This window comes from Nyctereutes procyonoides, unplaced genomic scaffold (genome assembly GCF_905146905.1).
Source record: "Nyctereutes procyonoides isolate TBG_1078 unplaced genomic scaffold, NYPRO_anot_genome, whole genome shotgun sequence".
NCBI classification, from domain to species: Eukaryota; Metazoa; Chordata; class Mammalia; order Carnivora; family Canidae; genus Nyctereutes; species Nyctereutes procyonoides.
The window spans coordinates 3,015,890-3,031,085 of NW_026575157.1; the positions used below are offsets into that span (position 1 = coordinate 3,015,890).

Genomic DNA, 15,196 nt, shown 5'->3' on the forward strand with positions numbered 1-15,196 from the left:
ATGTTGATAACCTATTATAGTCTTTCAGTCTTGTCAGCTAAACTCAGGACCAAATGATAACGAGTCAGTGGTTATGCAAAATACTGTATGTTTAATTCTTGCAAACATAAATTCTGTTCTCTTGTATAAAGTTACAATTTATTCTTTTCTCAGTTAAGCCTTCAGGTATAAGATGTTACGTTGATGGATCAGAAGAAATTGGAAATGACTTTAAACTAAAATGTGAACCAAAAGAAGGTTCACTTCCGTTACAATATGAATGGCAAAAATTGTCCAATTCACAGAAAACGCCCCCCTCGTGGTCAACAGGTATCGGTGATATTAAGATTTGTACTATATGCTGTTGATTTGGACTTAGATATAGTAGTAGGGGTATGTGTGTACATGTATACATATTTTTAAATTCCCTGATACCTTCCCATTAATGTACAGAGCAGTCAGATTCCATGAGAATAATTCAGTGTTTTACAATGACAACTTAGTGTCATATAGAATTAATGAAAATATTTTTATGATCTTACTGCTTAGGATATTATAGTTACTTATATATTTTCTAGTTGATAGTAATACTGGTGGAAAATAATGATCATAATATAGATAATGGCTTGGTTATAATAAGTAAGATTTTGAATGTTTTGCCTAGATTCATGTTGAAGTAGGATTTCTCCACACCTTTTCCTTTTCTCAAACTAAGAGACCAAAGTATATGACCCCTTCTGACTTTGTTTTGTATATTTCTTCCATCTGTGGGGATAAAATAGGTTTTGAAATCTTCTCGCTGCTTCAAAGAGCCTTTACGTGTTGGAATTTTTTGGTTTTGTTTTTTTAAATCTCTTTGCCCACTGTGGTTCTCACACTCCTTACCACCTTGAGATCAAGAGTTGCATGCTCTACCAATTGAGTCAGCCAGGTGCCCCAATATTTTTTATAATTAATGTGGCTCTGCTTCAGCCAACCCTTTCCCTGGCTAAGGCAGTCATGGTTAACTCTGGGTTGTGATACAAATGAACTGGTGGACAATTAGAGTTGGTCCTTGAACAACACAGGCTTGAACTATTTGGTCCATTTATACATGAATTTTTTTACAGAGGGTCCTATAAATGTATTTTCCTTATGATGTTCTTAGTAACATTTTCTTTCTAGCTTAATATTTTAAGAATACAGTATAGAATGCATAATACGAAACGTTTTAATCGACTGTTTAAATTACTGTGAAGTTTTCAGTCAAGAGTAGGCTAATTATGGTTTCATTTTAGGGGCACTTGGGTAGCCCACCCAGGTAGTTGATCGTTGGACTCTTGATTTCGGCTCAGGTGGTGTTCTCAGGGTCATGAGATGGAGTCCCACTTGGACTCCAGGCTCAGCACAGACTCTGCTCAAGATTCTTTCTGTCCCTTCCCCCCTCAGGCATGCACACTCTCTCTCAAATAATAAATAAAATCTTTAATTACATTTCGGGGGAATAAAAAGTTATACCCTGATCTTTTAACTGTTCAAGGGATCAGAATCCTTATATGCTTGCTCATCCCCCACCATCCCCCCTGCCATTGTTCAGGAGTAGACCGTGTTTGCATTCTGGAGACCTGCACATCTCCTTGGAAACTTGTTCGGTACCTTGCTTCAATTTGCCTCACTTTTACCTGGATTGTCAAGCTTCAGTAGGGTTTGCCTTTAACTAAAAACTTAGCAATACAATATTGTAAAGATGGGTTTTACCACACACTCTCCCCCTTTTTTTTTTCTGTAGATATGACTTCACCTGTTATATCTATAAAAAATGCCTCTACTGAGTACTCTGGGACATACAGTTGTACAGTCACAAACCGAGTAGGCTCTGATCAGTGCCAGCTACGCCTGAATGTTGTTCCACGTAAGTACCATCTTTCTGTCTATTGTGACAAAGTTTGTTTCTTTTGTCTTTATGCAGCTTCCTTTGGTTCAGTCAGCAAGTGTGTTTTTAGAGGGCAAGGGGATGCTAACTTTGAGCAAAGCAGTCTGTGGCTTGGTTATTAGCTATTCTAAGTCATGGAAAGGGGAAAAAAACACTATATTCATAAAGCCTCCATTATGTAATGACATTACGAAGGTAAGAGTTGTCAAATTGACTCCTGTATCATATTTAGCCATTATAAGTATGAGCTATTTAGAACATTCTTATATGCCAGGATGCCTGGGTGGCTCAGTGGTTGAGCATCTGCCTTTAGCTCAGGGCATGATCCTGGAGTCCTGCAATCGAGTTCCATATCAGGTTCCCAGCAGGAAGTCCGTTCCAGCTCCCTCTGCCTCTCTCTCTCTGTATCTCTCATGAATAAATAAATCTTAAAAAAGAAAAAAAGAACATTCTTACATGCCAACCAAGATAGCTGTGAATATTAAAATCTTTTAGTCTGGTTGCATGATTTTTATGCTTGAAATAGATTATATACACAGTTCAGAAGAAAATTCTTTCAGTGAATTTTCCCACTGGTCCAAAAACTCATTAATTTGTCTCTTAAAGTTAATATATGCAATGAAATCAGTTCATCAGTGTGTATCCTTACCTTCAATATGACTAGATACAGAATTTTTTTTTTATTCTTAATTATTTTCTTGTTAACATCTTATTCTAGCTTCAAATAGAGCTGGAACAATTGCAGGAGCTGTTGTAGGAATTTTGCTTGCTCTAGTGCTCATTGGGCTTATCGTCTTTTGCTGTCGTAAAAAGCGCAGAGAAGAAAAATATGAAAAGGAAGTTCATCATGATATCAGGTAATAAAGTGACACAAGAGTTGGCTGCTATAAACCAAATTTTATTATATCTCTAGAGCATTAGTTCTCTTAACCATCTGAAGCATTTACCCCATAAGAACTGGATAAAAGCTGTAGTAGTTCTTCCCTTCAATACATTTGAAAGCTTTTACTTGCAATTTCAAGTGTGCAGAATCAACCTCCATTGTGCCCTCCCTCCCGCCCTAATTTTAAATCCTATTTTAAGAGCCACTGCAAAATGCTTATCTCAAGACTGTCTTCCCAATAAAGTGCGCAGGCATGAAGTTTTCAAAAAAGGAGCAGGTGTTGGGGTTTAAAAAGAAAGACCTGATAGTATCAATTGATGTAGGTAGTTTATAGAACTGTTGGTAATGTGATTTTATTTTTTAATATCCTGAACCAGTAAATCTTAACTAGAAGTGTGCATTGCATTATAGAACTTTAAAAAAATAATAACAGTGCTTGCTTCGGCAGCACATATACTAAAAAAAAAAAAAAAATAATAACATATGACTTAAATAACATCCAGGAAATAAATTGACATTTGGTAGGTCTAGCTTGGGATCTGGGCACTTGTCTTTCTAAACTGCACCAGAGGGAACCCAGATATCTATTTTTTGTCAGTGCTTGGTTTAAAAATTCTTAGGCCTAAATTCTTAGCTTTTGCAAATTTCAGTCTGCTAAGTTTTCAGCTAAGGTCTTAGAGAAGTAATTTTCATAACAAAGGTTTTCTTTTTTTTTTTGTGGAAATATTACTCTAAGTGTTAGTGCCTTATCAATTATGTGTTGCTTGATTACAATTACATTATCTTGATCAGTGATAGTAGAGTATGAAGAGAATTGAAGTTTGTTTCTTATAATGTCTTGACAACATTATAGAATCATACATTTTTATAAAAATTGTATCTTACTATGCTCTGTAAATGATAGATTTGAGACAACAAATACCCAGTCTGTGATATTGTACCTCATTGTGATTGCTTTTTGTGTGTCACGCACACTTTTATATACTTGGAGGATCCTTCCTCACCCATATCCATTTTTCGTAGCTTTCATAATTTTAGGTTCTTAGAAACTTGTTTTTTGAACTTGTATGGGATCATTGCTTTCTAGGGAAGATGTGCCTCCTCCTAAGAGCCGTACATCCACTGCTAGAAGCTACATCGGCAGCAATCATTCATCCCTGGGATCCATGTCTCCTTCCAACATGGAAGGATATTCCAAGACTCAGTATAACCAAGTACCAAGTGAAGACTTTGAACGTACTCCTCAGAGTCCGACTCTCCCACCGGCTAAGGTAGCTGCCCCTAATCTAAGTAGGATGGGAGCGGTGCCTGTGATGATTCCAGCACAGAGCAAGGACGGGTCTATAGTATAGAGCCTCCATCCTTTCATCTGTGCTTTTTCCATGTTTCTTTTCTCCTCTTCAAATAGGAAGACCATTCCGTTTTAAATTCTGCTACCAGCCTCAAAATGTATCAAGAAGCTATCCAGAAACTGAAAATTATATTTTAAAAAGTTTTGTTTGGTTGTTGAAATAGTAAAGGCATTGAAGTTACAAAAGACAGGTTCACCATTTTAAAAAAGATTTCCTTTAAGATATTGATTTGACAGATTTCTAAGTATCAGTACTGAAGATAGAGCACTTTGAATGTGAAATCATAGGTGAAGAAATCGGTGAACTTACATGCACTCATAAGTTGATACTTGAATCGTGTGAAAGTGGTACTCACTATTTTCTACCATTGTTTTTAAGTTGCCTTTCTCAGTTTATGACCTGGTGTCCTTTCCAAACTGATAAAGAAGCATTCATGGAAGAAATACTTATGACACATTTATGTTTGTTGCTCTTTTTTATAGCTTCTTTGAAAGATCATTTAAATATGAGTTTGAAATATCTTTAGTAACCTAGAAAACACTATGGCGAACTAGAAGTTACTGGTTTTACTTCTGAATCATTCATAAACCTTGTCTATGAAATGATTTCTAACTATTTAATTGACAGACTGCTATAGGAAACAGGGACGTAGTAAACTCTTTTATATGCAAAAATAAAGGAGCATTTCTCTGATTCACTTAGAAAATTTGCTGTAAGCTACATACAGCAATGACACTAGTTAGTGGTGCAATAGTGAGTATGGGTTTGGTTGATGAGTAATCTGATGCCTTGAAGTTTTATGGCAGTTTTCAGAACAATGACCAGTCAGAACAAGGATAGAATACTTTGCAGCTCTTAACTAAATACTAGCCTTTGAGGTGATATTTTAAAACATTTTTTTCCTGATTGGTTCAGTGTTTTGAGGAGGGGTGGGGGTTGTGTTGGTATTATATGTTCTAGAAACACGTAATCCTGAATTTACCCACTTGAATGCAGTTCTAGAGGATAGTTTCTTCATAGACTCAGAATGATGAAATCATTTGAAGCTGGTGGGTGTTCTCCATCAGTTCTGCATTTCAGACTTGGGAGGATGTACAGCTGCTATTCTGTGGCCAACATGTCTTTGTATAGTTGCAGAAAATCAAGATGAACTTTGAGAAGAGCAAATCTTTGTTTTGTGAAAGTGATTTATTCTAAAAAAAAAAAAAAAAAAAAAAAGGAAAGGAAAGGAGTAAAAAGTATACTCCTAACTGCCAAATGTGTTAAATACTGTTGTAGTAGAAGAAAGTGAGTTTATTGTATTTCCCTTAAGATTGTGAGGGAGTGTGGATATAGTAAAATGAGCCAACAGCTTCTTTATAGTAAATACAGTTTGCAATAAATTATTTCACTAGCTCTAAAACCTTTTCCCTAGATTTTGGTAGGGAGTTGGTTTCTTTCAATCTCTTTGGGTGCTGTGGTGGTAAATGCTACATTATAAATCAATGTTGATCTGAATTTGAGATTAGGCAGAGGATTGTGTATGCTTTTTCATGCTGAACTTAAGCTGAATATCTGTGTAATGGATTAGTGTATAGTTTTATATATTTGGAAGCATTTTTTAGTAGGTTTTTAACCTTACGTAATATTGCTTTTATACTTGTGTTAACATTTTCATCTGTGCCTTTGGGTAATTTAATTTTTATTATGAATTTCTGGTGCCTATGAGCTAGCTATCACCTGAAAGGTGCTTAGAGGTGAAGGTACTGTTCCTAAAAACACATCACTGTGACACCTTTCTCTTTCCATACTTTGAATCTTGCCTCCTGTTCCCTGTTCTTTTTGGATGCAACTTAACTGATGGTATTATTCATAAAGATTTTAAAATTTCAACATCCCCAGCACTCTTTGATTGTGTTTATGATTTTATAACAGTAGCTATTTTTGAATGCCAGATGTTTGGCCTGTTTTATACGATAAAATTTATAAGATAGTATAAGAATAAATAACAGATCACCAAGTTGAATAATAAAAACATTTGGTCATTCCTGTCCCCAGTTTTTGTGAAGATTATGCTGTCACTTTAAGTAGGAACTACTATAAAAGGTGGACACATAAGGCTCTTGTGAAGGATTTGGCTACAAGTAATCAGACTCTCCGAGAAGCACTTTCAGGTCCATACTGTTTACAACCTGAGAACAGAGCTCGTAAAACATCAGTTGAGTGACCTGAGAAGACCTGCTGGGTGAGATTAAGTTCTGAGGACAGAATTCAGTTTTAGATTTAACCTCTCCAACAGTTCTCATTGTAAATTTCAGTTGGTCCAAAAGTCAGATTAGTCAGGTACTGATAATTTCCCAAATAATTCTCCGTGATAATTCAGTTGAACTAGAAATATTTGTCCTAGAATAACTGTTAGTAATCATCAAGCGATTCAACCCAAACTGGTTATTTAAGCATTACCATTAGAAAGCCAAACCCTGTCGTTCCAGAATGGCACTGCATCTTTGAAGAGAATCAGTGTGATTCTACTTGACACTATCTTTTTGAGGTACACAGGATCATCTGAAAAGAAAAATGATACTGTAGAGTATGAGTCCTCTGCTTGAAATATGTAGTCTACTGGTGTTCTTTTTCTTATTGGCATTCTTACCAATAATTCCCTCTTTGAGAACCCCCAAAATTTCTTATCTGTTCAGGCATATAACTTTCTTTGAATTTGGGCTATCTGCTGTGGAGTTAACAGTGGAAACACAGCCTGAGTGTGTCTTGGGAGGAGTTAATTGAAGAAATGTAATTAGATTATGGATATAAAAAAATATCTGATTTTGTTAAAATGGTAATTTTTAAGATTGAGTTCTGGAAATTTGGAGCAAATGAAGGGGCAAGTAAACATATTGATTAAATATAGAAAGAACTCATTGCATGAAGTTGGATATCAAATTCTGTAATGTACGGCTTCTTAAAATAACTATTCTGTCTTTTTGTGTGCGTGCGGCATGTAAATTTGAAGTTATATGAATGTTTAAGGTTTTTTCCCTACTGTCTTCATCTCCACAGTGTTTAGGGCTGTCAGATGCCTTATTCCAGTGTGAACAGAAAAAACAAACCTATTTTATGTGGTTAATGCTTTGATGTGTCACATAAGTAGTTTATAGAAAATGTTGGCACAATTTTAACTTTTTAGTGGCTTGTGACATATATGTACATATATCTTTATAATAATATTCTTGTGTTTGGTAGTATAAATGTTCTGGGCAAGTTTTAATATTTCAAATGCCTTTAGATAGTCTTGCAATAGAGGCAACACATTCTGCAGTTGGAGTTTTTACTTGTTTGCCTATTTTGACACTAAAAAAAGGTCCATAATTGAGCATAAATTCTACAGTGTAACAGAAGCAGGGAAAAATAATAAACTTTTGAATTGTGGTTCTGTTTATCCTCTAGATGGTAACACCAGCAAATAATTTCTTCAGTCTCTTACTGTTATTTAAAATCAAGTTTTAAAAATACCCTATTTTGTAATTTTAAAAGTGTGGTGAATATCAGTTGGATTTGGCTTTGGTTGTGAACACTGAAAGCTCTAATTAAGGAAGAACTCTGTGTTTTTTGCTAATTAATGACACGAGAGTTAAGAGAACCACAATTTATTCACTATTCTCATTCCTAACTGTGAACTTTTATGATAAAAACACTTGTACTACTGAGAAAAAAATATTTTGACACTTCCCATATGCAAGTAGAGAAGTGACAAGTGTCAGTTTAAAAAATGATTTTGTATTTAAAGTTTCTGGCTTACATATCCAATGGTGCAGATTTTGAAATTTGTAAGAACAGAATTTGTTTAAAAAAAACAAAAAACTTGCTCTAGTTTTGTGACCTTGTGTACTTTTGAAATAAAATTGAGAAAGCAGTTTCCTGCCTCATTGTGTGGCTTCATTGTGCCTTTTGAAAAATGTCTACACTTTATAAAACTTCAATATGCTATTCTTCAGGGTTTCCTTTTTTTCCTCCCCTCCTTGCATCCTTTGTTAAACAGAAGATGAAACTGTCACACATCAGTGAAAACATGTCAGACATACTTCTCTTTCCTCACTCCTTTGCATTTATATGACACCAGATAACATACTATAATATTTGGGATCGAAGCCTCCACAGAGTTTCTGTGATCCTTTCTCAATTCATAGCATAAACTCAAATGTGAGTACTCAGAGTAGCATGAAATACATAAACATCTAGTTATGGTTTGAAGCTGTTTTGAGCAATGATTTTAGAAAAGAAAACAATGAGGTAGCAATACTTTTGTAAGAAGACATTTTAAGGAGTATTTTGTTACAATAGGGTTTTTTAGTCTTAGCACTTTTAGCATCTGGGCTGGATAATCCTTTGTTGTAAGGGACTGTCCTTGTGCATTGTAGCATGTTGAGCAGCATCCCTGACCCACCCTCCACCCACTAGATGCCAGTAGCATTCTTTCTGCCTCCCCAAGATGCCACAATCAAAAAATGTCTGCACGTACTGCCAAAGTCCATAGGGGTGGAGGGTAAAATTGCTCCAGTTGAGAACCACTGGTTTATACTAATGTGAAATTTTCTACTCTCAGATTAAAAGAAGAGAAGAATAGGCCCTGTAGTCAGACGTGTCTAAATGTCTGCTTTACTTAGCTTCAGTGTCCTGGTGTTTAAAATGTGGTTTAAAAATACGTAAATCATGGAGGTTGGATGGTCTAAAGAGAGAATTAATATCATAATGAAAATTCTGTGCATTTGCCCTGGGATGCTGATAGTGATACACAGATTTACAAAGAATCAAGATTACAATAAAGATGCTGAGTGAAATTATTGAGCATAATTTAATGCCTTTAATTTAGACCATATTTTAATCTTGTAGCTCTAAAGGCCAGACCATATTTCTGGTTATTTAAGTACCAGATGTCAAAACTGATGAAATTGAGATAAAACTGAATATGAAGTAATTTGTTTTTAAAGTGGTCTAGTTTTAAGCCTAAGGCATAATCAAATGTAATTTCTAAATGTAATAAAGGCAGCAGTGAAAATATCATAAAACCAGTCCTAGGAACTCAGCTCTGTTTTTCTTGCTGGTAATTTTGAAATTTAAATCAAATGTGATGTTACTTAAATGATTTTCCTAAGTTTGATAACTATTTATAGAAAAAAAAAGCTATTGCCCTGAGGTAGAACTGCAGGGAAAAAAAATTCTAGAGTTAATGAAGAACCAAGAAGTAAATTTCAGAATAAAGTCCTTGATCAGTTTGCTTCTTTTTTCATTACTGAGCTGTGAAAAAAATTTTAAGATTTTATTTATTCATTCATGAGAAATGGGGGGTGGGCAGAGACATAGGCAGAAGGAGAAGCAGGCTCCCCCCGCAAGGAGCCTGATGTGAAACTCAAACCTAGACCCGGATCACGCCCTGAGCCAAAGGCAGGTGCTCAACTGCTGAGCCACCCAGGCATCCCTGAAGATTCTAACTCTAATGGAGCATGAGAAAGGTGGGAGAAGATGCAGGAAATGAGAGGTAAAAACCAATGCCAGACCCCACCAAAGTACTAGAAAGCCTCGTGATCTTGACTGTCTTTGCTGAGTGCTTGTTGCCTCATCCATCCACTAAGTCATGGTGGATTGATTATCTTCACATGTAAATCTGATCATATTAAAAATGAGAACATCTTAACCGGGGGATCCCTGGGTGGCGCAGCGGTTTGGCCCCTGCCTTTGGCCCAGGGCGCGATCCTGGAGACCCAGGATCGAATCCCACATCGGGCTCCCGGTGCGTGGAGCCTGCTTCTCCCTCTGCCTGTGTCTCTGCCTCTCTCTCTCTCTCTCTGTGACTATCATAAAGAAATAAAAGTTAAAAAAAAAAAACAACATCTTAACCGGATATAAAAAGATCTTTCAAGATCCAGTCCATGTCTCTGTGCTTGGTTTCTGCGTCTCCAGGTGCACCTTTGTGCACTAACCATGCTCAGTAGCAAAGGGGCCCTGGTTTCATACCTTTGTGAATATGCAGGGTCTTCAGCCAGAGAACAGCCCCGCCTTGCTTACCTGCCCTGCAGGTGTTAGTTGAGTCATTTTTCCTGATTTGCATCCCTGCCCCTCACAAATCAGCGGTGCATCTGGGCCCTCAACGTTGCTGGTAGAGGTTTTTTAGGGCACAAAATCCTTGGCATCCCAATTGTTTAACTTGCTTAATATGCCCTTTTGCAAGGGAGTGGATTTGAAGTGGATTTACTCCCTTATCCTCAGTGCCAAACTCTGACTTGCATGTTGCTCTGTAAATGCTGAGTGAATTTTTAGACAGGAAACTGGGCACTTGAGGCAAGTGTGTCATATGTTCTCCAAGACAGCTGCCCTGGTCTCTTCCAATAAGACAGTGTCCGAAGAAGAGTGAATGAGTATGTGTGGAGAGAGGAAAGTGCACGTGGCTTAAAAAGTTAACTTGCACAGGGGCTCCTGGGCGGCTCATTCGTTTAAGGCTCTGATGCTTGGTTTTGTTGGGCTCCGGTCACCATCCCAGAGCTGTGGGATTGAGCCCCACGGCAGGCTCTGCTCAGGGCAGCCGTCTGCTGCAGGGTCTTCATCGCTCTGCCCTTCCCACTCGCTCTCACTCTAAGAAATCTTTTTTTTAAGTTAACTTGCACCAACACAGAATGGAGTGACTTGATTTAATAGGAGCAAACACAAGAACAAAACTAATTACTTTAAAAACCTACAGAAGCATTTTAGACGTAAGTTTGTAACCCCATCCTGAGAGATTCAGAGTAGTCTGGAGTGAAGTTAATGACCATTTTCTCTCCTGGGTTGTTTTCATAATTACCTACGGGAACTTCGGAATTGCTCAGGAATCCCTTTGCAGGTGACTGGTTTCCATGCTAAGTCATTAACGGTGGTATATTTTTTTCTCAGGCTTCACAAACTTCTAGAAGTGTTTGAATACTCCTTTAGCGAGGCCAAAAAACTTTGATGCTTAAGTATCATTGCCTACTTGTGGTATGCTAATATTTCTTGGTATCAGGATTTATGGAGATATACATAGATAACTAAAATACCATTTTTAGAAGATTTTAATTTCCAAAAAACCAGTTGTTTTCAAGATTCTTAAAATAGTTTTCTGAAATGTCTAGTCATAATTAATTTCTATGTATAACTGGATTAGTGTGCTAGGGCTGCCATAACAAGTGCCACAAACTGAATGGCTTACATTTATTGTCTTATGTCCTGGAGGTTAGATATCTGAGATCTAAGTGTTGGCGACATTGGCCGCTTCACGTTGCTGTCAGGGGAGGATCTGCCCTGGCCTTTCTCGTTGGTTTGTAGATGCTGTCTTCTCTGTGTCTCTTAAATCCCCTTTCCTCCATGGGTGTTTGTGTCCTAACTTTGCTTTTTTATAAGGACACTGGTTATACTGGATTAGGGCCCACCCTGATGACCTGATTTAAAACAATTGTAACTACAAAGATCTATTTCCAAATTCATTCTGAGGTAGTGGGGATTAGGACTGCAACCTAGTTTTGGGGGCACACAGTTCAAACCACATCAGCACTGATGATTGGACCAATTGTCAAAGTTGACGTGGAACACATGCTCAGTTTCTTTGCTTAATTTTTAGTGGTATAATAAAAATAGCAGCACTGAGGGGCACCTGGGTGACTCAGTGGTTGAGCATCTCCTTTTGGCTCAGGTCATGATCCTGGGGTCCTGGGATTGAGTCCTGCATCAGGCTCCCCACAGGGAACCTACTTCTCCCTCTGCCTATATCTCTGCCTCTCTCTGTGTGTCTCATGAATAAATAAATAAAATCTTTTAAAAAACAGCACCTAAATAATGCCAACAGTTACTTAATGGTTGTCCATCTCCCTCATCACCTCCCCCAGAAGTGTACTTATCTTTATTTCAAGTGTGGAGTTAACCATATATCTGTCAAGTGAAAAAGTAGTTGGTGACATGGTTATGGATTTGTCTTTTCTTATGAATCTTCCTGACAGGATGAAACCATTTTTCTGGGAAAATGGTTTTTAACTTCAGGAAGACATGAAGAGTTTACATGACTCTAAAAAAAAAAAAAAAAAAAAAATCCCTCTGGTTGTGGAAGCAAATAGATGCCTGTTGCTCTACAATCCCCAATGATCTAGACAAGAGTTGATTAAAACTCTTCACTTCTAGGTTAATTTTCTTAAAGCACTTAGGCTCACTCTCTTGCTTAAAAGCTTTCCTGGACAACCTCTAACTTAAAAGTTCAAAGTCTAGCCTGATGTTAGACTTTCACAACTGGTCTTCCACTATGACATTCTTCTATGCTTACACTTGCATATACCTGTTTTGTTTTTTAAATAAAGTCTTATACAAAAATTTTAATTTAACAAATCCTCTCAGATTATTCTGTGTATCTCACCTTTTATGTATCTACCTACCTAAAACCTTGGTCTTCAAAACTATGTGTTGCATCATTGTGATACACTGTAACTTAACCAGTCTCCAATTGAGGACCATTTAAATTGGTACCATCCTTTAGATATAATGAGTAAAATTACAAGCAGTATATGTGTATCTACATGATTTTGCATATATATGACTATATCTTTAAGGTAAATGTCTAAAAGAGGGGGTGCTGAGTAAAGAATATTCTGAGATTTAAAAAAAAAAGAATGTTCTGAGAGCTATTATTAAAATACCTTTTTGTTACAGCAGCTTATGCTTGCAATGGATGAGGTTGTTTATCTTCCCCCAAATCCTCACTTATATTCTTTTTTTTTTTTTAATCTATTTATTCATAGAGACACAGAGAGAGGCAGAGACACAGGCAGAGGGAGAAACAGGCTCCATGCAGGGAGCCTGACGTGGGACTCGATCCTGGGTCTCCAGGATCACGGTCTGGGCCAAAGGTGGCACTAAACCGCTGAGCCACCCAGGCTGCCCCTCCCCCCCCATATTCTTTCCAACTTTTTGATCTTTCCTGATTTCTGAGAAGAAAATTATCTCATGGTTTAAAATTCTATTTCTATTTACTTGATTATCTTTTCCTGTGTTTAAAAGCCCTTTGGACTTTTGAGAACTGTGTTCATATGCTTTACTCATTTTTCTTTGTATTACCATTTTGCTAATTTGGAGGAGCTTTTAAATATTAATTAGCCCTTTGTGACATGAAATGAACTTTCAAATTTTTTTATAGTGCTATGAAATGAACTTTTAAATTTTTTTTTATATTTTGGCCAGGTTACTTTTTTTTTTTTTTTATTCATGACAGGCACACACACAGAGAGAGAGGCAGAGACACCGACAGAGGGACAAGGAGGCTCCATGCAGGGAGCCCGATGTGAGACTCGATCCCAGGTCTCCAGGATCAGGCCCCAGGCTGAAGGCAGCGCTAAACCGCCGAGCCACCGGGGCTGCCCTGGGTTACTCTTTCAATGTTTATGGTCTTACCTTTTCTGATCATGGAATCCTAACCCTTCCTAAACCATCTTCCTGGTTCTTCTTCTTCTTTTTTTTTTTTTTTAAAAGATTTATTTATTTACTCAGAGAGAGAGAAAGGCAGAGACACAGGCAGAGGGAGAAGCAGGCTCCATGCAGGAAGCCCGATGTGGGACTTGATCCCGGGGTCTCCAGGATCACACCCCAGGCTGCAGGAGGCGCCAAACCGCTGCGCCACCGGGGCTGCCCCCATCTTCCTGGTTCAACCCGACTTCTCCGTTCTTGAGATTGTACCCTCAGGGGAAGCTGAGGGTCACCTGTCTTTCAACACTTGCCTCCTTTCCTTAAGCAGATGTGACACCTTTCAAAGGTGGACCGTCTTCATATCCTAATGATCAAACATATTCACATCCAAATGATCAATGCAGTAATCTCTATTGATGATGGTAATTGCAGCAGCTCTAGCTGGGTTCACATCAAGTCATTGCCAGACACACCCCATCACAGTGTTTTTTTCCTCAATTTATGTGTGGTTTCTTCAAGTTACTGGTGTTTTGGCTCAGCAGTTTCACGGAATCAGCACAAAGTACACTAATGAAAAAAGAAAGAGTTATCTTCCACTTGGAAGGAAGAGTTGTCTAGGCCATGTATTAGGTCAGCTGTCACACAGTGTTCCAAGTTGAATGTTGGCTACTGGCGCTGTGGTCTTTTAATGTTGTTAAGTAGGGCAGTTCCCCTCTCACGTAGTCCCAAAACTGTCAACAGTGAGAACATTTCTAGGGAACAGTAGAATGAATGACCTTGCAATTTTTTTAAGACATTTATTCATTTTAGAGAGAGCAGGCATGAGGGGGGTAGAGGGGAGCGGGAAGCCAGATGCGGGGCTCAGTCTCACAACCCTGAGATCATGACCTGAGCTGAAGTCAAGAGTGGGTCCCTTAACTGACTGGGCCACTCAGGTGTCCCCAACCTTGCAATTCAGAGTGTGATATAGAAGAAATCAGTGACTGACTAATTTGCAACCTGCTGGCGAATCACAGTCCTCTGACATTCAGCCTCCCCTAGTCTTTTGATCTGCTAACAAGGAGGGGGTCTCTAATGTGTTCAGACACAACAGAGCACAAAATAAAATTAAATAATCACATGGAATATAATCTGCTCTGCCCGCTTAACGATTGTGTGCTAGGCCCAGGGCAGGGTAAAGGTTACACAGTACGGTAGCCAACCGGGCTATTATGCCATGTTTATGTAGGTTTGATTGGAACTTTCTGCAATATGGGCAAAGATTTGTGATTTAGTTAAGGAAATTGACATGGCAGTTTAAGTTTTGTTAAAAACCACCAAGATATCCATAGGCTACAGTATCTAGTTCAGTATCATTTTATGAAAAAATTCAAGATTCAGAAAGTTTCAATCCCCCAGGCCATATTGTTAGGAACAAAATCCAGGTCTCCTCTAACTCCTGGTCTAGTGTTTTTCTAAGAACCTCCAGTTCTTGGCAGTCTGGGCCCCCTGAGAGCCGCAAAAAGGGAAGTTAGAGTGTGTGGCTCTCTCATCTCTCACTGCTCCCAGCAACACCAACCAGGCCGAAGGCCAGTGGGAAAGAGCAGACTCGACCGTGGCCTAACCACGGCTTCCTGTCCCTTCCTAAGCAGTCACCGG

At 38.1% G+C, this 15,196-nt stretch overlaps 1 protein-coding gene across 3 annotated transcripts in view; it reads left to right on the top strand.

The window, feature by feature from the left end:
* CXADR (CXADR Ig-like cell adhesion molecule) overlaps positions 1 to 15,196 on the top strand; it is a 122,676-nt gene that overhangs the window by 33,244 nt on the left and 74,236 nt on the right. For 2 of the 3 annotated variants that reach the window (XM_055313832.1, XM_055313831.1), the window contains exons 4-7: positions 154 to 309; positions 1,748 to 1,870; positions 2,610 to 2,748; positions 3,862 to 4,045. In XM_055313832.1, the coding sequence (XP_055169807.1) occupies positions 154 to 309; positions 1,748 to 1,870; positions 2,610 to 2,748; positions 3,862 to 4,045 (602 nt within the window). Of the gene's footprint in view, positions 1 to 153; positions 310 to 1,747; positions 1,871 to 2,609; positions 2,749 to 3,861; positions 8,020 to 15,196 lie in introns of those variants that run through there. The other variant, XM_055313829.1, reaches the window with a different exon arrangement.